This window comes from Lineus longissimus, chromosome 2 (assembly GCF_910592395.1).
Source record: "Lineus longissimus chromosome 2, tnLinLong1.2, whole genome shotgun sequence".
Lineage (NCBI taxonomy): Eukaryota > Metazoa > Nemertea > Pilidiophora > Heteronemertea > Lineidae > Lineus > Lineus longissimus.
In genome coordinates, this window is record NC_088309.1 from 20895887 (window position 1) to 20919059 (window position 23173).

Consider the following 23173-nt stretch of genomic DNA (forward strand, 5'->3'; position numbering starts at 1 on the left):
CATCCTATACAACAGTCAGTTGTCTTACAGGGATGTCCTATACAACAGTCAGTTGTCTTACAGGGACGTCCTATACAACAGTCAGTTGTCTTAGTTGTCTTGTCAACATTTCCAGCTTTCAAGTACGTTGATCAATAAAGAGGAGATAATCATGGATATTGTACACTGTCATGTCAGTTTATTTGAAATAAATAACTGAGGTATAATTACATTTGAAGATGCGTAAGGATATTAGAAGTAGACATGCCAGAGAAAAGGATGGAAGATGAAACTGTCTGGCATGCAGTTCATTTTTAGTTATAGAGACCCAAAGTTTTAATTTGTGGCCTTATTTTTTTTAATTTGGGGAGAGCAGCTTTTGTTAAAAGCAGAATTTAGCCCTCAAATAAGATAAAAGATATTGAACACATCACTACAGTTCTCCTATAGAACAACAGAACTAAATACAATAACTACATTGACAGACAATCAACTTCACTAATGTAAAATTCAGGGATAATCCTTAGCAAAAGATGACCTTGATAAAAATTACTTCAATATATATATATACAGATATCCAAAGAGATGTTCTCCACACTTTGATCAAGTGTGTAAATATGCAGTTCACCGGTCGTCATGCTGTATTGGTTGGAAATGATTCTGAAATTGGTCTTATGAGGACAACTTCACAATCAGAAGCCCAAATAGGATCATAATTTGACTGTCCATTATATCACACATGCAAACCATCCAACACCGCATTGGCTGATGAGCAACATGAAAAATCCTTATCATGGCTTGATTCTGGGCAATTTGTAGTTTGTTTGACTCTACACGAAAGTTGAAGATTGAATCCTTGGAAAATGGACTATCATTTCTTCTTCCAGATGTTCTAAATCAGGTTCAAAATAAATTTAATAAGAAATTATAACAGTGAATGAAATCAGGAAAAAGCGCTAAGGCAGAGTAAAGATCAAGTAGGCTAAATTGAATCTACTGCTCCATCCAGATGACTAGGCTGGCAAAACATACATAAAACATGACTAGAATATAACCCCTCAAGCAAAACCCTTCACTGATTTCTCAGACAACCTGCACAGTCCCGAAAAAAGAATTGTGACTGTTTTATTGATCATGTCACGTCATTTTGCAACAGCCAACAAGGCCACCATTTCGTTTCACCTAATTCTCCAAGATTCTTGGAGCAGATCACAGGCTATAAAAACACCAGAATCCTGGTGACCTATCCACCTTGAACCAATTATATGGCAACCAATATACAATGTAGCTACTAACCATCAAACCCCACTGCAAATTGCATGGGGACTGATCGATTTACAAATTTATCTTTTTTAATTTCTATTGAGTCAATTTCTGAGAAGGAAAGATGATTTGATTATTACTATTTGTGATAGATACTTTGACATGGACCTATTCGCACAACTTGCAAAAAATACTTGGCTCAAGAGTAATAAAATGATAAAGAACAAGGCTATATCCTTCATTGAATTGTAAAGCCCAAATTAACAAAATAAATTACAATGAGGATACATATGTAGAATAGAACACACATTCGTACTGTAATGTAATATTTCATAAAAATCGATCTATCTTACAATACACATAATATGGCCATATACATGTACAATGATTGATATATTTGATGGTTCTTTCCGTCGTTAAACAACAACACAAAGATTATAACAAAACTAGAAGTTGGTGAACATGCACAACATAGCACAAGCAGGTTTTGGTATTTAACCCTTTGACTGCGGGTGCAGTGCACAGTATATCATGCACATATCCCCATGGCGTGCAGATGACGTGCAGGTGAAAGTTTCAGCACCAACTGAAATTTTGATTCCTTAGCACTTGGCAGCAGCCACACTAGACATGCCAGCACTTGGGGAAACATTTTGACAGATGAAACATTCAGATAAAGATAGCAGTATACAGCACTGCTGTCCAATGCTCAGCAGCCGCATGGGCTGGCACCGGCAAAATATGGCTTCCACAGCAAAAGGGTTAAGTACAGTATCGACTGTTAAAACCTTCACAACATAACACACACTACTTCGCACCATGCAAGCTTGCAAAACCACGTAACAGCGATTATTGCACATTTTCCCCAAAAGAAGTCTTATCTTAATTGAATAACCAGAGCTTATTTAAAGGGGGAGTATATCAGATGTCAGGCCAGCACTTATATCAATAATAGTTGCCCAGAAGGGTTGCTGCAGATATACATCAAAATATATGTACCGGTAGTTTGTCTACATTTGTCTACATTTCTCCAGCCCTATCAGCATCAAACATATTACAACTGATGATGTTTCAATGTTCTGTATAGACAGCACCACTGATACTTCTCTATAAAAAGGTACACAAGTAGTTGTAGAATGTTTCAGTAAACTTTCTGATGCAACCAATTAGAACTGTCCTCAAGGCAGAGCAGCTGAGGTGGCATTGACCGCTTCAATACTTAAGCCAGACTAAGATTGATTTTGAAAGAATTTAATCAATGAATATTTTTAAACTCATGGATTTGATATCAACACCATCTGTCAAAACTCACAGCATGTGTTTACATCCCAGTATATAATGTACTCATATTCCAAATTTTGCAATGCAGCCATAACCCTACACTTATCTGTATCAAAGTGTTTTCATTTCAATCAAAGTCAATAAGACTGATACACTCCATACCTCTTGAGTGCCTTTCCATCACATTGCTCAAAGCAATTTTTGATACTATACAAGGAGCAGCTACATTCTTATTCGAACTTGACATGGAGGAAGTGCTGGTCACATGCAGAAACTAGCTGTTTGAGAAAGGAATCTGCCAACTCCTAAGACATTCCTTCAATCTTTAGCATATTTTTTGCCACATGAAATGGGAACAAATATTCCAAATGATAAGAAAACCAACACATGATACAATGACTTGAGACAACAGGTTATAAATTCCTGAGTTACAAAATGTGATCCACTTTCAAATAAAACTTGGTGGTATAAATAAGGGGCCATCACTCCTGCACTGATACCAAAAAATATTGAACTTAAAGGGAACTGGAACTGCTGAGTGATTTATTCAACTTTTCGACTTTCACCGCCCGAGAAAGTCAAACTTCCAACATCCTGTTTGAGTTCAGATTTGTAGCTCCGCCCCCAGTGCCCGAGCATGCGCAGTTCAATTTGTTATTATTGAGAATCATGTGAGAATCACGTGAGTCATGCGATCTTTCATTCATGAGTTTTCGTAGTAACTTCCATAGTAGTAACGTCACTCAATGATTGACAGCTAGGCGCCATGTTTCATTCATGCCTCGTTCTGATCACCCGATACGCGGGAAATGAAAACGAGGTCATACGAACTGGCTGGGCGGTTTCAGTTCCCTTTAACAACTTCTTGGCATCAGTGTTTCCAGATGGTCCTTGATGCAACAATTATTTGGAGATCATAGGTAGGAGCTGGCGGTCCAAGTTGTGGTTTTCGCTGACCCGATGCCCACAGTTTAGGAACTCGGACAGGGTTTGCTTTGACTTGGTGATGAAATATTCCTTGTTCAAGAGTAACCAATGCCAAAGTACAATGAGGACAATCTGGCTCACCTGGCTCCTGGCTATAGTTTCCCTTTAAGACACTATATTCATTCAAAATGCAATTAATTTTACATTTGAGATTGTACACTTGACAGATGATAAACTGATGATATGACTCCTGTCATAATTGTAATGAGTAGAAAATGAAATGCTGTTCATGAGGCATTTGCTGCCATGCCACCTGAAGTCTTTTGTATGGTTTATGGAAGGTTTTATTTACAATTTGCCCAAGCCATTCTGTACTTGCACATTTACCCGCTCCTGCATTTTGGCAAGCATCTCCTGCATACGTCGGATCTGCAAAGACATTGAAAGGTACGGTCATTAAGTGAAGACATATCATACCCTTAAAGGGAGAGTACGGCAAAAGTAAGGAGGTCCAATTGGTGGTCTAAGGGTGTCTAATATGCACTGGCTGCTGCATTTGAGTTGGGGTCAGGTCTGGTTTGACTCAGTGACAACAAAAGGTCAAAGGAACAAAACAAATGAAGAAAGGTAAACATAAGGTGAATTATTTTTCCCAATACCCAAATCTCAACTCTGAGTAATCAAAAGCTATACACCAGTAATGGAGAGCAACAAAATAGTGTTGCAGGAAAGATATCTAAGAAATTTTGACCATTTAACAAATTTTTGGAAAGAGCTAACCCTTAAATGTATATAATATTCTTGAAGCACCACAACAAGTCGAACCAATTAAAATTGAACTGAAGAAAACTTTGATAAATTGACTTTACCCAGATAATTTACTTGGCAAAACGTCTTCCGTAATCCACTGTAAGAGGTTGATTCAAATTTTATTAAAGAATTAATTTAGAATCTCAACCTATAAATTTGGAGACATTTGAAGATGTAAAATCTCACTTCGATACTTGGACCACTAACATTACCATTGTTTCTTTTTGTGCGTTATTTTTTTCATCTGCTACGATCTTTGGATCTAATCAAAACTATATATTTAGTATCAAGCTATTGTATGGATTAAATTTGATTGGAAACATAATGTAAATTGAGTAGAGAACAAAACAGAAATTATCTATCATATATTAGTAGGCGATACTACTTGTGGGAGACTTGGATAGCGTAATGAAATAAAACTTAGATTTTGCAGATTTATAAAGCAACAGAAAAGTCATTAAAGAAGCCATAATATGAGAAATAAATAGAGAATGCAATAAAGAGGTTCTTTAGGTGGCATCACCTTGCCGCCAAATTGGCCATCTAAAGGTTAAATGATGTCAAAATGACATGACGTGACAGATCTAATGCTGTCAAGTCCTAGTTGACGGCAAATTATAAAGAGGATTCATAGGAATCACATGACAAATTGTCAGTGAAAAACTGCTATAAACGTTTTGCCATTCTGAAAAAAAGGCAGCAAGCCAAAAAAATTAGAATGAAGTACAGTTGAACCTTCCTCACAATGAACGATTATTAAGATTCCTGTAGTTGCAAGGCAATAATGAAATTGTATAACGATAACAAAATCATATTAAAAAACAACAAGAGGCCCAAGGGCCTGGCGCTCAGCTGAAATGGATAGGTGAAGGCAAGGGCCAAGTGTGTGTCGGTAACGTTATTATGAGGCAACGTGAAGCTATAACGTCTAGCACGCAGAAGTGCTGATGCGAAAGACCTTCTTGCTATATCAGTGCATGCTGAAGTACTGAGTTGACGTCACCCTGGTATTATGACGTAAAGTCATTTCTATTGCCGTTGCAGTAGTGGGGTGTGTGATGACGTCAAGGAGTTGTGTGGTGATGTCAAAGAGTGGAGTCCTTGTCTTCATGCAGCGTAGGTGGAACTAATAACATGCACATGGACACAAGGTACATAATTATTACAGTGTATTTTGTGAGGTGGGGCCTGGTGCTTTACAATGGTCAAATGAACCGACTGTTGTCTGGACATTGATGAAGTGGATGCAGCCAAATGTTTGGGACGGTCTTTTTTGTATGTGAAGAAAAGAAGATAAAGAGTTGGTTAACAAAATGAACTTTATTGGTGCGGCAGATATTTGATGCCTTTCGGCAGATATTTGAAGCGCCTTGCGGCAGATATTTGTTGCCTTGCAGCAGATATTTGATAACGCTCTCCGGGAATGGAAAGCAGTAAAACGAGTACATTACCAGCAATCCCCAACTTTATTATGCCGCTGCTAAATGCAGGCGCTACGATCGAGTTTGACACGTGACCCAATTTAGCCAATCAGAGCGTTCATCGAATAATAAAATATATTTTTAGTACAAGAAATCAATGCCTTTTGTCAGTTTTATGCCTTCAAGTTGTGGGTTCACAATTTTGAATGTGTTCCAGCTCATCAAAAGAACAGGGTTTTGTCTAGAATCACGGTTTTCCGAGTTTCTCCTTGTCAACACTGTCAGGAACCCCCCCCCCCCCCCATCCTATCTACCTAGCCAACACCCAGACAGAGGTTACCAAATGACAGAGCTGAGAGAGCCCAAACATCTGAGGAATCCATGCAACAGCAAAAGCTTTGGCAAATATGTTGAAGAGAAGGATGCAATATAATATTTCGGGCTTGGTCACCCGCCTACCCCCCCCCCTGACATGACCCTTCCCAGCCCTAGTGTCCTTAATTGAACCATCCAAAGCTAGGGATCTTAGGCCATAAAGTGGACAAATAAAGCAAGAAGTTATCAAAGGGCAGTCATTCTCATATCTTCAAAGATCACTTGAGGTCCAGCTTTTCATGTATGTTGATGTTTGGACATATATTCTCTCCTCAAATCCACTTGGGACGCCAATTTGGACCCCCCTGTGGACATGGAAAAATTTTCAATTTTCCCAATGGCCTGTGTTTCAGTATACTCAGTATGATGCTGCCTTCTGCAGGAGCTATCGGCAAACTAAATTTGCAAACTCTATGTGATTCAAAAAGGCCACAGAAGTCGGCCAATTTTCATGTTTTCTTAGAATTTACATTAGGAAAAATTGCAATTCACGTGGTATTTTCAACCCATAGGTGGACATGGAAAAATTTTCACCAATCAACTCAAAATTTGGCCTGCAAATGCCTTGATAGTCATAGAATCACATACGCTATCGGCAACTAGGCTTTAGTTACACAGAAAGCCGTGAGATGTCTCTCACCTCGATCTGCTATAGAAAACGTATGCTTGGCTCTGGAAGGGAGTTTGGCGCATGCGCAGCTAAAAGGTTGGGAATTGCTGGTAATGAAGCACACCTCACTCTGAATGTGGGAACAGCAAGTGCTTGACTTGAAATGTGCCAACGACTCCTCTTGCAATAACCAACAACAGTTAATCTGTAAAAAAAGAGAAGAGAAATTAACACTGACTGAATAAAAAAGGGTGACATAGACGGGGAAATGTACACCACCGGATACAGTCTGTGCTTGATCAGGCATCGGTCAGATGATATCCTGAACAAGGCATCCATGGAAACAAATCCAGAAAGAGACTTAACCTTCGAAGGGCACACTTATTACTCAGTGAAAAGTCAGTCCTGTGGGCTGTTTTCCAATTCAAAATAAAAGTGTAACCTCTTTAAATTAGTCTCACAGACTGAACCATAACACTCAACAGCCAACCGTGCCCACATGATGTGAGCCGAGAGCTGCATGGGCTTAAAGATGAGCGAGTGGTGTACTACATTTTGAAAATTGTCTATCGTCTACGACATGCGACAGAACAGGATCTAGTGGACTTAATGATGAGGTACTATCAAATAAGGTGTCCATCAAATGAATCATGAGGGCCTGTTTGTTGAGTTATACTCTAAGCCTGTCCTATAGGGCTAGGCTATGGTTTTTGTCTTTTTTACAGCTACAGTACAGCCATGCACAGCGCAGTGTACAGACAGTACAGGATTGCAAACCAAAAACATGAGCATTGCTGCGTAACGAAACTGCAGTGGAATTCATACTACGATGTCATAATGTGACTTTCAAAATAATTGTAAACAAACGTAGCCTAAATGGCGAAATTTGTTGCAAAATTGCCAACCACAACAACTCAGGGACCGTAGCCAAAATGGCCGACGGCGAATTCTCCGGTCGCTAGCGCAGTCCATAAACAAGCATCAATTTCACCAACTTTGGGCGCAAGCTTGGTCATCAAAGTTACAGAACTGTTAGAAATACATCCAAACAACATATATATACAGTTAAAAGTGCATAAAAATCCCGTTTCAACCTCCGGCCGCTACCTTTTTTTCTCCGCCAGACGCCGGGCCCTACCGGTCGTTATTTAGTGCGACCGCCACCAGAGTGTTTATCACGATCTTTCGCCGTTTTAATAGCGCGTTTTAGGCAGATTAATCAATTATTACATGCATGCATTATATATCACCGAAATGATAATTGCGTAGGCTATTTGAAACTAAGTTCAGATATTATTTTTGATCTTTGAATTGAATTTAGGCGAGTGATTTTTGACACCCGGTCGACATATCAGGACTTGCAAAATTCACGCGAGATCGCTTGCATCATCGGCACGTTTGAAAACCGAATTTCACAAATTCCACAAATATTTATCACATACCATATGTATCACCACAAAGGTAACTCTCTAGACTATTTGAAACCAAGTTCAGATACTTATTTTCACAAAAATTCGAAGCTATGCAAGCGATTTTTCAGTGGTAGAGATCGACGGAAACAAATTTCTCGCTCTAAAATGACATGAGACGAGCACCAACTTTCGCTAATTTGTGCACAAAATTTCCGCAATATTATAAAAAACTATCGATAAATCTGAATTATATAGACTCTTTTCAGTACCTAAACAAATTTCAGGTACATGGTCATGTTGATTAAAAGAGTATCAACCGATTGAACATGAGAAAGTTCACTCATCTTCATTGAAGCAGCGACTACCGCCATTTTTAAATGGTGGCATCTCTTCTATCGATCGGCCAATCAGCGGCACTGCTTGCAAAAAGTTGAGCCACCGCCAAATTTGAAATCGCCAAAATTCAGTCAATGTGCCTGCAGCGCCAACTGGCGGTTAAAACCATATTAATTCCATTAAAAGTAAAAAATGAAAAAATATTAAAAAATATTCAGCCACATTTGAAAACAATATTTGCTCTGTGGACCGAGGTAAAAAGGGAAAGAAATCTACACGCGAAATGACCTCATTCTCTTAATACAGGTCGGATCGCGCTGATTTTTCGTTTTTTGAGTTCACCTTGGGCAACTCCTAATTTAACACTGTCAACGAAGTGGCTAGGCCTTCCCAATCAGAAATGTCCAATTTTGTCCACAGATGGGTCCCTAGATGGATGGATTGCAGGACGGACACCATTTGAACAGCTATTCTACTAGCTCCGCTGACTTTGTCAGCTGAGCTAAAAAGTGTAAACCAATTTTAAACTTATCACCTTTAAACTGACTCATATCAATGTCTAAAGAAACGTCTAATGACATGTCTAACTCTGAGCGCTGAAAGGAAATCAACAGATATACGAGCTTAAGGGGACTCGGCCTCTCTCCAAATCAGTTCCTATTCCAATGCACTGGCCGAGTTACAGGATCAGGCTCAATTGATTGAAATTCATGGGCGACATGATTTTGGAAACATCAAAGGCTGATCCAATAGGTCAGCCATTTGTTTCAACACAACAGAGCTCTACCACTGGGGGCGCTGATCAGGAAAGAGGCGAATTGAGACAAAGGGATCACAGGCAGATCCTAGACAGGGGCCAACCGGTGTTCGAACAATAGGTGCAAAAGAATCAATGTGCATCAATCCTTAACTATGACAGGGGCCATCACAACCTCCCGAGGATAAGGGACAAGATTTTGGAGATGCGTGTTCTAACCTACAGATTACGAAATTCCAGGTCAGCATCAGACTTTCAGCAGAAAGTGGAAACTTAGATTTGTTATCTCGTAATATAAAACGTGAAACAGACATTCTACAGTGTCGTCTGAGTACCATCCGATTAGAATACTATTCATACCTCATCATCCTTCTGTGCTAATAAAGCATCTGTGTCTGTTAATGATTCAAAACTTGGCTGCGAATCCCGCTTTAATTTCCTAGAAATAAGAAAAAACATTTGTTTCTACTATACCTGTTTTATTAAATATGTTCATGCAATAGTTGGAATGAAGTACATCAGATGGCATCGGTGTTGCTTTTCAGCATTTTTCATTTATAGCAGGTTAACTATCTTCAAAGGGAATCAGTGAATCTTAAAAGTTGTGGATTTGACTTCTGGGGTGCGATAAAACTATAGACGAAACTACTGTAAAAGATGCATTCTATTCTTGCGCAAGAAGTCTTTGTGCCTGATATTACTCAACTGATCTGAGAAAGGAACGTTTTTTTCCGGAGTCGTTAACTTACGTCCTTTCCTTCTGCATTTGTTTGGACATCTGTTCCGTAATATGTCTGGCCCTAAAACTTTCATAGTGAGCGTCCCTGGTCACATCCTTCAGATCTTGCATGTGTGTGCTGAAACATTTACAATATCATGAGTAATACACTATGCCTTAATCTTGAGGGAAATTAAAGAACCATTTTTTTAGACAACGCTAAGGAAATTTTTATTCGAACTTTAACAAAAACTTATAACAGATGTCTCAACATTTTTAAAACCATTAAATAAGTAAACAATGCTTGAATAACACAGAAAAGTGACAAAGACATAAAATTTTCACATTTTGGCCAAAATATGACTCAGGCAATTATGCTATGAGGCTAACGAAATACTAAACAGGAAATCCGAAGTGATCTAAACAAAGGTAACATTTTAATTGAATGAAAGTAAGCACTTTAAATGGAGTTCAATAATATTTGAAGCAGTGGACCCATGAAAGTATGAAAAAGAGGCAATTATCAATTGTTTTATTGGTTTCTTATGTACCACAACCAAGGCAATAACAGAAATGAAACAAGGAAAAGGAAACTGAAGTAAAAACAAGTGAACAACAGGTCGCACTCACAGCCTGGAAAATAGAAAATGCAAGAATTGATATCCCTCAGTTGGTTTCAGTAAATTTGGCAAGCAAACGTCATGAAAAACGTAAACAACAACATAGAGAGACTACCTTCAACTCGTAGTCTTTTTTAATAATCATGAAACCACAACGCCACTGATCTTCAACAAAGAAATGGACTATATGGCTTTATCTGCTCATTCACTGTGTAACGACCGACTCTGTGCAAGCACCAACTTACCTGACAAGGAACTGTCGCAGTTTTTGAAAGTCTGAGTGCTTTGGGTTGTCCACTTCCACAATGCCCCATGGATATACTCGCCCACGTACTCGTTTACCATTCACTTCAACGACTGAGTTACTGCCGATAACGGCAAATGGAATGGAATGCTAAAATGAAGATCAAATGCATAACTGGTACTGCTAACTGTGAAATTTTCGGGAAACCAAATGTTCGTAGTTCTGGACATGCCCCTGTTTACTTTATAAGCTATTTGATCTGGGACCTTGAACTTGCAAAAATAAAACGTTAGGGAAAACTTCACTGGAGACTTAAGGCTCCTCTGACTGTCTCATATTACATAAAAGGAGTTTGATCACCAGATAAATAACCTGATATATTGAGGTGGCGAAGTCTCTATTTTAATACCTTACTATTTTCTCATCACAACTACGGTAGATATCAAAATTGGATCTTCCCTGACAGTTTAATCATATCCATGCACAAGACTCATCTTTTTTAGACCTAATTGCCGTTACCTTGAGCTCAGCATCTTGTTTCTTAAATTCATCATCTTCATCACTATCACAGTCCGGAAACTCATAAATCTTGATCTTATGCCGGTCAATCTGGTCCATTACCTGGAGAAGAGTTTAGAGGAGAAATAATCAGGTAAAGGGAGGAACCAGGTTGGCCAAAATAAGTTACATCAGGTCACTGACCAGTGCCTATACTATCTCACAGTACATCAAATACTATTCACTCTTGTACGTGGAATATTACTAAGTTAAATCAGACCCAGTTTCATAGCTTTATTGTACAGTCACCTGGAGATGACAAAATAAGACCCGTACATTCTGCCTAAGTCTGTAGCCCTATTTAAAGGAAATCTCTCACTGAGTATAGCCCTCTATATCACCATCCTACTGGCTTCACTGTTATTGGCAAAGTTTGTAGTAGTGTTTGCGATATGCATATGCAGAGATATTGGGCTACTTGAAATTGCCTGTCCTTCTGCGCAAACCATTTGGACGAAAAAGCAGTCAATTTGGTACAAAGATCTCAATATATTTACCGTTTCTTTGAGCTTCCTGATTTCATGCGGTAGTAATGTGTCTGCCTTGGCTATGATGGGAACAATGTTGACTTTCTGATGAAGATGCTGCAAAAATGCAATGTCCACTTGACGTAACCTGAAAGAAGACATTGAGATGCAGATGCCAACTTTCTCTGACTTGGCAACTTGCCAGGGTATCTGGTTTTCTCCTACCTTACATTAATCGTCAATTATACAACGATAAAAGTTCATTCCGTGTTTTAAAGCTACATCAGTGACCTCTATGGCACAGATAATCGTTGCTATATGCAGGTTAATAAGACAGAGGCATAGGATAGCATCATCTGCGTGAAGAAAATGGTAAGTCAATTTGGACCAGTACTGTAATACTACAGCTGAAGAATGTGATGCTTACCCTCGTCCATATGGTGGTATAAAATAGAGGCAACAGTGTACTCTGTTGTCTTGTATGTTCTTTCGATTGAGCCCGCTTTCATCTTTGAAATATTGGTCAAACTGGTTGTCAATGTAGTCCTCTATTGGCTTCCAGCTGAAAATATATATTATCAGATCAACTATACCTGAGCCCAGCCCAGCCTGAGGTTATCTGCTGAATCGACAAGATATGCAAGATTAGCTGGTTTTTCATCTTGACCATGAAGATTTTAGCATAGTTCATACTAGTAACAGTACCCGGCAATTAGCTTTAAGGGAGCATAAGGCAAGCTTTAAAGGGAGCATAAGACAATGAGGTTCAGGATGGCAGTCACTTGGCAACATCATGAATTTTATATGAGGTTTAATATCTCGCAACCTTGATGTAACTAAACATAGATGGAATAAGAAGAAATCAGTGCTGTTTAGATTGAAATTGTACCTTGCCAGCTGACATGAGGCCTAAGATATTTCTGGATCCTGCCTCAGCAGGTACAATTATGAAAAAAAGTACCAATTTAAAAGTTTTTTACATGGTCAAAATGAGTCAGCTTCTTTAAAACTAAAGGATAAACATCTGTAGACATTACAACCTTATTTTCCTACAGATCAATTGAGGCTACCTAGATTCACCTACTGAACAGCATAGTGCAACAGCCTGAACTGAAATATTCCCGCACTCACTATACTTGATGTAAATATTACCTTGAAGTAAAGTTCATTTTACTTGTTTCAAACAACCCTGCCCATACAGGCCAGAGAGTGTGAGGGGTGGACCCAGCGAAGAACTCAGGATTTTCCTCCATCCAACAAAACTGCCACCTACTTTTCATCAGAGCTAATCACAAGCCAAATGGTAGCCTGGTGTGCCAACAATAGTCAAATGCAGTTTCACTCCCTTCTCTTTTCTCAATGTCAGGGCTCGAGAATCGAGTTTGGTAAAAGACATTTGCCTATTCAGACCCCTTGGGCCAAGAGGTAGGATGGTTGACCCACTGTAGGTCTGAGTGAACTTACCATTCATCTGAGTTGAGTGCCTCATTGAAGCCCGGTGTGTCAACAATAGTCAGACGCAGCTTAACACCCTTCTCTTCGATTTCTAATGTACTTTTTTTCATTTCGACAGTCTGGTTGATTTTTTCTGAAACAACGAAAGTAGCACTGACTGACACAAATGAAACTTTCTTTAAAAAGTGTCTTCTTCATTTTGCTTCTGCTTTTGTCTTGTGAAGGTAATGCCATACATTTTGGGCATTTGGGTTATTGGTGTGGTTACTTCATCTTTGGTGAGGAGGAGATTCTCACTTTATGGGTGCCTTTTTCCTCACCTGGCATGTGCACCAAGTACAACTACCAGAAGTCTTGTTGTATGTCTCATTCAAAGAAGGTTGCGAATGGTCACACAACACTCATGCGATATCTGCTCATGATTTGCCAAAATTAATCGCCAATGATGTATTCACGATTTACAGATAATTACGATGCCAAAGGAGATTGTGGAACAGTAGCACTACTCACGTTCAGCATTCAGAATGATCCGGTCACTGTAGAGATCCTTGAGGAATAAACTGTTGATGAGAGTTGACTTGCCCAAGCCTGATTCACCTGAAATGGACAATAGAATGATAGTCAAAACTTGCAGAGATCAGTACCTCGGTGTCACCTTCTGCATTCATGTACGAATCAGGCCAGCTAGTTTTTCGATCATTGGATGTTTTGACCTATTTTTTGGGTCAAAGTCTGTATGAAAAACACGTTTTTTTGGGTGATGGGGGTCTTTGCCCCAGGCCTCTCTGAAAACTAAGCAGAGAAGGGATCATACGTTATGATGGTATCAAGGCTATATCTGAGAAATATCATACCTACTAAAATAAAATAAAGTGAATAACTTACCAACAACCATGAGTGTAAAGTCAAACCCTCTCTTAACGGCTTTCCTGTGAAGTTGTTCAGGGAGTGTGGCAAAACCTATGAAATCATCATCCTCCTAAAAAGACAAGACCGGACAAGACATGAAAGATTGTCTAAAAAAAATCAAAGAGAGATCGATGACATGTAAAAGTGCAGGGTTCACATCTGAAAATTAGAGAAAAAGACAGCATCAGGTGTGGAAAAGTACCATGTGACGATCCTCAGTCAAACCGAAGGAAAAGCTGTTAGAACCCGAACAACTTGGACATTCCTGATTGATTGGCATCACCACAACCTAATTCAGAGCAGCATGAAGCATGATGCAAATTGTACCTTTCAGCAAACCTGAGCAATCCACAAACATTCTATGATTTGATAGAAAGCTCCACCTGAATCCGTGGGAAATGTTCTATTCACGAACAACCAGAAAACCAATCAATATATTCTGGAAACTAGAAGATGGAATTAGCAATCTGCATTTCCCTATAAAGTGATGAGCTAATTAGCTAATTATCATTCTCACCCAGGAGCGGATGCATCCAGGCTCCCTGTGGTTTGTATCACAAACTTTCCGGTAATAAGAAACGGGACTTCTTGCGATGTCAAAGACTTGGGGGGGGGGGGGGCCTGCAAAATGGAGGGGATGAAGTTATATGAACTCTACAGTTTTACAGATTTAAGGCTGGTTCTTAACATATGATACATATGGAGGTTTGGTGCCATTAAACCTTTAGACACCAAGTTGTCCAATTTGATTTTCTTATCACCCAGCACAGCATCGAAAGTTTCAGCAATAACTCAATGATCCCAGCACGAAAGTACACAATATGGATATCACCCCAGACCCCAAATGTAAGATATATCAAAATGACTCACAGAGGTATCAATGGAAGATCCATGGCTGTCTTCAGTCTTGCAAGGCATATCAAGGATTTCAAAATCTGATTGGGCCATGCTTATAAAATTATCACGCAATATCCTTTATTCTCTTGGACAGACTATAACGATATTAATAATAACGAATATGTTTTACTCTCAATGTTTTAAAAGAGTTCCGAGTAACTGGAAAGAATAAGAGCTGAAGTTCCAACTACTTGTATGATCTACGAATTGAAATGAACAACATGATTTGAGAATACACTATCTTTGAGAAGATTCGTTCACAGAATTCAACACATGAAGAACTTGACACAGCACAATGTGAAATCCCAAATGACCAGGAATAACCCAATCGACATGAGCTCAAAAATCATGAGAAATTCGCGGAAAATTGGTGTCCTGGAATCTTCCAGTAACAATGTTACCATCCCAATCATTAGGATAGATAGATACAACAATTAAAATCCTGCACCAGGGAGCAGGTGGCCACTTGACAATCACTTAAAGGTCTGGTTGACTGTTTCTGTTCAAGAGCAGTTGTTTTGAAGAGCTTGGAGGTGTCCACTTGAAGTTATATGTAATAGGCAATAACATATTGATGATAAAATTAAAAGGGGTCGGAGGTCTGGCCACCCCCCATATGCAACTCAATAAGTCAGATTGAGAAGAAATATAGCATTCAATATTCATCTTATGAACACCCTGACTGGATTGCCTGCAGCAATGATCTTCTTGGCTCTAGTACATTCATAACATTGAAAGAGCACAGCAGTGCATTAGCCTCGTCCGCTACACAGGACAGTGCTATTCTTCAAGGCTATAATAAGTGATTCATCACTGACCTTAGCCGGTCTACTTGTGCTCACAATGACCATGACAAATTGCTGATGTGGTACATCTCGCTCTACTATCTTTGAAGAGGAGACTCCATGCTCTCTACAGTCTTCTACTGCTACCCGGACTGACTGCTAGCTAAAGCAAGAATGCAAAGGTCTCAGTGGTACTATGGTGATCAAGACATGAAATTTCCCAGTAGATAGTGGTACTTTGGTTAGCGATTCAAGGTCAACAGTGTCTTTGACATACACAAATCCTGATATGTGGAGAAGCAGCAACCTTGAGTTTTTGATCTTTCACCAAGGGCAAGGCAGACTCCAGGGAAATATGTAAACTGATCTTAGTGAAGAATGGGAAATATGCCTTGGCTTGAGATGAAAACCTACAAGAGCAAAAGTTAAATGCACCTTCTATATACGTGATATAGGCATGAACACCTGGTATATTTACGAGAATTTGCACTAGTGTGTAGAGTTTGTATTGAAACCTACATTTCCTGGCTTGTGTAAATGTTATCATCTAGGCATTTGTGATACATGGTATGTATTATTATGATAAGTGGGCATGATATCAACAGAACCAGTTATTATTATTGTTGTTAGTGCATAAAAGCTACTTAAATGCAATATTGTTCGCCTGGGGAAATCTTGCAGGTTTTTATAAATCCTTTTGTCTCATGAACATCTGAAGTAGAGAATGGAGCATGCACTGACTAATATTGATTACTCAAGAATGAAACATGTGATAACGATCAAATATGTGCTGATACATCACGCTATTACGACATATATGTAAGCAATCCATTAGCTTGATTAATCCTGCTTGATTAAATCATTCATTGACCTCTATGGTATGTCACACACATTGAACCTGTCAAAGATAGACGAGATTATTCAATTTGTTCATGTTCCAAAAGAGTTTCTCCAATGAACGATTATCTGGGTAAAAACAGGCGCTGTTGTTATTGCCAAGAAGAATGCATTCCTTCACCTGGTGGCTGGTAAGTAAGAGGTGTGCATCTACTACCAGGACCAGTGCAATTCGAGTGTAATAGAGAAAAAAGTCCTCTGCGATGAAATTCATGGACGAAAACTCAATTGACCTTCCTGAGCAAATAAGTAACGAGCTCTGAACACTGGGCTAGGGGTAATGGTTCAAAATATCAGTGTCTATTAACAAATACAGCGGAACCTCCTGTAGTGAACACCTCTCTAATAAGGACAACTCTCTACTAAGGACAATAGTTGTGGTCCAAAAGTGGTATTTTTCATTCAATTTCACCTCTCTAATCTGGACACATCTCTATTAAGGACAGCACTTATCAGTCCCGAGGGTGTCCTTAATAGAGAGGTTCTACTGTATGCTATAAAATAAAACTCATACTGTACAGACAATAGCATTTAACTCATCTGGGATTAATTGGAAAATGATTGGTAAATTCATTGAGTGCATGAATATGCCCTATGGGTTAGTTGATGAAATACTCGTATCATATTATCAGACTGCCTCTTGATGTTCATAGTGAGTACAAACTAAACAAGTATACACAATATTTGACCATAAAATGACGGGATGCAGTCATTACCCATAATGTTGATGCTAATGACAATACAGAAGAAATTACCCCATCAGTGTGGCTTACTGCAACAATGGTGAGTGCTGGTTCATGTATAATGCACACAGTTAACCCTTTTGCTGGCAATTTGTCGAACAAGAAGAATTGTCATCATAACCATCTTGTCCTCCCCCCCTTTCCCACAGATAAAGCAGTGTCTCTCAGCAACTCGGCAGTCCATGTAAAAACTTAAAGGGTAACTCGTGTCAAATTTCACCATATAATGTTTTAGCTGTTTTTGACAAATGACTACGTCACTTTCTCATAAATTGGTAAGGTTTTTGAATCGAAATGCACATTTTCTAGAAATTGATGGTTTAATCCCGCCCGGACGGCTCGCTTCGATGCCGTTTTCGTTGATGACGTCACAACATGAACATTTTCGCGGTCTCGCTGGTTTACATTCAGCGATTTTATAATAAATCTAATCAAAAATGGAAAATTTGAGCTTTACATTTGTGATCAACAATTAGAAACGGATGTATTTCCGCTAAGTTGTAAATCACATCATAGTATCACTTTAACCTACAACCTCAAAAGGAGCAGAATCCTGGTGGTAAAGTGAAAGGATCACAGAGTTGATACTGCCATACTAACAGTGGAGGGTGCATTAACTGAACCTAATGCCACTTGACTTACCCCAAAAGTGATACACTGGGATGTTGGTCGCTTCTTCTTCTGTGAGCGCTCCTTCTTGTCCATGCTGAACACGGTTGCCTCAAGGTCATGGGATGGGTCAGTTCTACTGCTCCGAAACATTGGCCCAACTGACACTATGAATCCCAAATTATTCAATGTTCTTACTATATATTTTATCAGGACTCACACCAGGACTTCATCTCAGAAGCCTTGAACTGTGTACAGTCAATGAAATCATGTAAGAAATAGCTAATTTTAAAATGCAAACCTGACTTTAAAACTTAAGAAGGTTAGTTCCTCTGGTCCTCGAGGCCAACACGATAAAATGATTGGCGAGTTCAAAACACTTGACTTCCAAGTAAAAACAAGCTTGAAATCAAGTGCAGAACCATTCAATACTCAAACTGGGTATATAAAAACATCTTCCTGACAATTAAAGCCACAGAGGCCTTCATAAAATCCCATAATCAACTTGGGTGAACAGTTTAAATAACACGGAACATTAAGTTTTTAAAACTTTGAATAAACTAATGTTTCACGCTCAGGGATATAGGGATAGAAGTCAAGTATAAAAGCCCCCATTTAAACAAACCATCAAAACTAAAAGCATGGTTTAGTAACTCTCCCAAAAAGGGCAAACCTAACCAACATTATTTTCTCCTTTCAACCTCTTGGCAAAAAAGGCCATCGGCAGTAGCAGCTTTTTCACTGGCAATCCCAGTTTCGAGATTATATTTCAATGATGGTACATAAGACGAACAAAGTATAAATACTGGTACAACTATGTGCAGACTGGACACAATCAAAGTGGACGATGTTTAGGGAGCTAATAATGAGCAAAAATTAAACCAAAGCAACACTCCTGAAAGAACATCTCATCAGGCTTTCATGCAATCCCAGGCAACGTTACCAGGCAACTGACACACAGGAATGGTCTACGCTAGCATCTAGTTTGAAAACGGAATCGGGCCAACTTTAAAATCCAGAATCTCAAAGCATCCTTATATTCCACATCATACAGAGTAAGTAAAACAACACAATGCCTAAAGAATGATTGCAGCCCTAATTTATAAACGCAATTATCGAAATTTGCTGTCGAGGTAGGCCAAAGCAATTGCTTGAAAAGCTTTCAAGATTGTGCCAATTACATTCTGTTGACAATGTTAGTATCGTCTCTCGCACAGGAACAACCATTCCGTTCTTTAATTAACCTTGGCTGTTATGTTGCCTTGACAGATTACAATTTAAACTTCAAGGACAGCTTTTAATTGCCATACTTTAGTCTATACCATTACTAATTGCCAAGTGTTTCTTGTCAGACCTATAGAGAGACAGAAGACCATGAGTTTATATAGTTCGTACATTCTCTACTCAAGGGAACAGACTGTTTCAGTCATATGAGCTTTAGCTCATTAGTTTTAGTTTCATACATAATTGATTGTGGTTCCGCTCACTGATATGGCCCGTTAGCAATTATATATTTTTGCCGTTAGGCATGAAACATTTGTACTGTCTGTGCTATACTGTTCATGCTCTCATTGATAAACAGTGCAAAACAGCACAATGCAAGGATGACCGAGACGACACACCAGCACCAATTAAAAACAGCCACTGCCCAGCAAAACCTCATCTCCGGGTGATTTATGATTTATTAAATGCGACATGCAGCCTGATAAAAATGTCCTAAGATACTGTGAGGTCTTTGTCACCAGTGCCGGCTAGCATGACTCACCATGCTAGCATTGATTCAAGGACATTGCCAGTGCAGAGAGCTGATCGTGAGGAAATCCGCGCTGTGTTTTAGCTGGTGCATTATAGCTATCCCATACATGTAGCACACACCATGGATGGTTAGCTACAAGGTATCGATGCTGCTTTGGAGAAGCTATCGATGCTGCTTTGGCAGTTCAGAAAGATTTGAAGACAACTCACATATCACGATATGAATATGAAAAATCATAATGGTACTTTCAAATACCACAAGGATGACATGAATGGGACTGAAAGTGAAAAGTCAGACCATGAATAAGGTTATATCTCCTCCGATCTTTAAAAGTAATTCCAAAAGAATTTTGACCGAGTGACGTTTATGGTGAAAAGTGAGGCTGTATGCACTTGATAGACAGCTCAAGTATTAGACAAGTGAACTTGACACACATCATATCAAATATCTAGCCAAATCTATTGACAACATGAAAAGCCAAAGGGACTTGAATGGGTTAACGAGGCCTATCAATCAATATCAAGAACTGCAAATCCGTTTCCACTTGACTTCTTCCGCATCACCTGGGCTATTCTTGACTAAGACACACACTTTACTGTACGCTGAAGGTAAATCATCTCAATATAGGAAACTGATCAATGAGTCTGGAATAAATTGCTAAAAGTCTGGAAAAGAAATACCATTGAACAAAGTTGAAGTTGATCACGAACCTAATGAGATCTGTACGGATGTGAAATAATCATTTGTAAGATCTCCCTTGGCCATACCATACCCAACCAAGGATAGACCCTCATTTGAGATGGTTCTTCAAATGACAGGCGGCCTCTCGAATGACGGATGGTCCTTCAAATAAGGCACCAATCAATTCTATGAAAGACCCCACTCTTAAGCATATTGGTGCCTCGATCATTTGAGGGACTGTCTCTCAAATAAGGCATTAAAGGGCCCACTCATTATCTGATGCCTGCATGCTCAGAGCCTGTTTAATATCGCAGCAAAGATATTTAAATAATACAAAGTGGACAGTTCTTTTGGACCTATTCCTATAAAACACACTTACCCCGCCAGTTTTATTTGGACTTGCACGAGCATTGGTTCGAGTAGTCTCCCTATTCAGGTTGTTATATTCACTAGAATAGTCCTTTGAGAGGTAATCCTTGGTATCTGACGAATCCCGATACGACTCTGAACGATATGATGAGTATGTTGAGGAATCCAATCCTAAGAAGGAGAACAAAGGAGAAATGTGATTGGAAAATCCGAAAGAGAGTTTGTCATCGCCAAGGTAACAATCATGCAAATGTCATTATTTTCTGAAATTTTTGCAAAGAGCGAAAAAAAATTTGCAGCTAGGAGTACACCATTTGTATTTTGACTCAATATTTAAAAAATTAAATGACTACCCAATCAGCTCCCTTAGTGGAAACCTCTCTATTAAGGACAGTGCATATGGTCCCAAATTAGTCATTTACATTCAAATGAACATCTGTAATCAGGATGCCTCTCAATTAAGGACAGCATTTGTCAGTCCAAAGGGTGTCCTTAATAACGAGGTTTTCTATTCAATACAATATCAAGCGTCACTGTTAAAATGTTCAACAGTTGAGTAGAGGTTTGATATACATAGTAACCCTCCCATTATGTTATTGACCTACTAAAACTTTTCAATCATTGTCAAGTCACTAAAAAACACTTTAGTTCATTTGAATCTATGACAATTAGAATAGATTGAAAGTATAATGGAGGCGAAATGTGTTCATCCCATCAATACTGTCCTGAAAGGTGTATTAACCATTTCAAATCAAGCCATGGGGAGCATCTAACCCTACAGTACACGGATTGTCCTACATACAGTGGAACCTCCCATAGTGGACACCTCCCTATTAAGTACAACCTCTCTATTAATGACACTAGTTTTGGGACTAAATTGGTTGTTTCCATTGAATTTGACCTCTCCAATCTTTACACCAATCTATTAAGCAGTTGTCAGTCCCAAGGGTGTCCTTAATAGAGAGGTTCTACTGTATATTTTAAGACAACTATAGGACTTGCAAAATTTCTACCTCAGCGTTGACTTATTTGGGGGGGGGGGGGACTGGCAGTAGGGTCTAAGGGCATGGTGTGGGAAGAGGTGAGTGTAACCTGGATATGTCAAAGTGCTGATGATTCGGAGTTGAAATCGCCTTTTGACATCGTCTTTGATAGGGGTGCTCTGTATCTATTCAAGCAGTCAAATTCCTTGAGGGTCAAGATAGGGGTGGGTTGCTTTATATGGGGGCTGGGGGTAAGTAGACTATCAATGAGACCCACAGGGTAGGGGTGGGGGTTAAACCCCTGCCTCAAGTCTGCTTGATATGACCCTGCTAGCTTATGTATAAGCTAGTCATATAGAATACACCATGCTAACATGAAGCCCCTCCCCTCCAAACTGCCTGGTGACCTGGTCTGTCAAAAATTGATAACCATACTATAATATATCTGGATCATGTAAATTCAATATTTGACGCTTATAAACATCATTATCCACATATCATAATAGCACAAAGCCCATTTAAAATGCAGGCATCAGGGACATAATGCATAGTGATGTGATGGATAGATGGATACTAACATTGTAGCTTGAAACTAAAAAGGACCGTCAAAAAACTCTATCAAAAACGCTTCCAGCAAAATTTCCAGGGAATAAATTTTTGTTCCTACTCACCATCCCTGTGCCTTCCACCATAGCGTCCACTCGTACTTGATAATCTCGGGGAAGCCATTTTCTTTCTTATTCACCAGAAATCGATTTTCCAGCTAAATGCAGCAGACGGCTTCATCCACACACTACCGTGTATCAATGTATAGCGCTTTGTTGAATAATTCCCAGCATGCAACGCGCTGCCATGTGGTCGCAGCAGATGACAGTTTGGTGTGTCATTAGATTAGATGACCTTCCAGGGGCATTACTTTATAAAGAGCCTGGGCAGTGTAAAGTTTAAGTCCCGGGGGGGGGGGGGGGGGGGGGGGGTTAGGGTGGGGGCAGCAGAGGGGGATTGTCACAAAGAGCTCCTAAGAGTACTCGCTCGGTCATTACCGACTTAACTACTTGAGAGCAAAGTACACAGGCGTTAACGGAGCAACACTTGTGGGTCAAGATGAAAAAGTAACATTTCAGCCTTGGCATAATCTGATTGGCTCATCTTTGCCCTTCAAGTTTCTTGAGTTTGCTCGGCCTTCAAGTTTGTTGAATTTCACTGCCATCTATACAGAATGCTTAAAACTGCATGGCAGAAAGCAATAACAAAGTTGGGGGGGGGGGGGGCATGCAGTTGGGGCTGAATGTATTAAAGGCCCACACCATT

At 39.4% G+C, this 23173-nt stretch overlaps 1 protein-coding gene across 3 annotated transcripts; it reads right to left on the reverse strand.

The window, feature by feature from the left end:
• Positions 1-149: 149 nt before the first annotated feature.
• On the reverse strand, positions 150-22655 carry LOC135482810 (septin-5-like). Of its 3 annotated transcripts, XM_064763207.1 has the most exons (12): positions 22534-22655; positions 20890-21050; positions 14119-14212; positions 13744-13830; positions 13243-13366; positions 12206-12340; positions 11809-11926; positions 11273-11374; positions 10755-10903; positions 9921-10028; positions 9532-9610; positions 150-3879 (listed from the first exon to the last, which is right to left on the reverse strand). In XM_064763207.1, the coding sequence occupies exons 1-12, from the start codon at positions 22589-22591 to the stop codon at positions 3799-3801; spliced, it is 1296 nt and encodes a 431-aa protein (XP_064619277.1). In that variant the 5' UTR covers positions 22592-22655; the 3' UTR covers positions 150-3798. The 3 variants fall into 3 exon arrangements, with proteins under 3 accessions (XP_064619277.1, XP_064619278.1, XP_064619279.1); XM_064763208.1 differs by lacking the exons at positions 20890-21050; positions 22534-22655 and adding an exon at positions 18107-18527; XM_064763209.1 differs by lacking the exons at positions 20890-21050; positions 22534-22655 and adding an exon at positions 15858-15958.
• Positions 22656-23173: the final 518 nt, after the last annotated feature.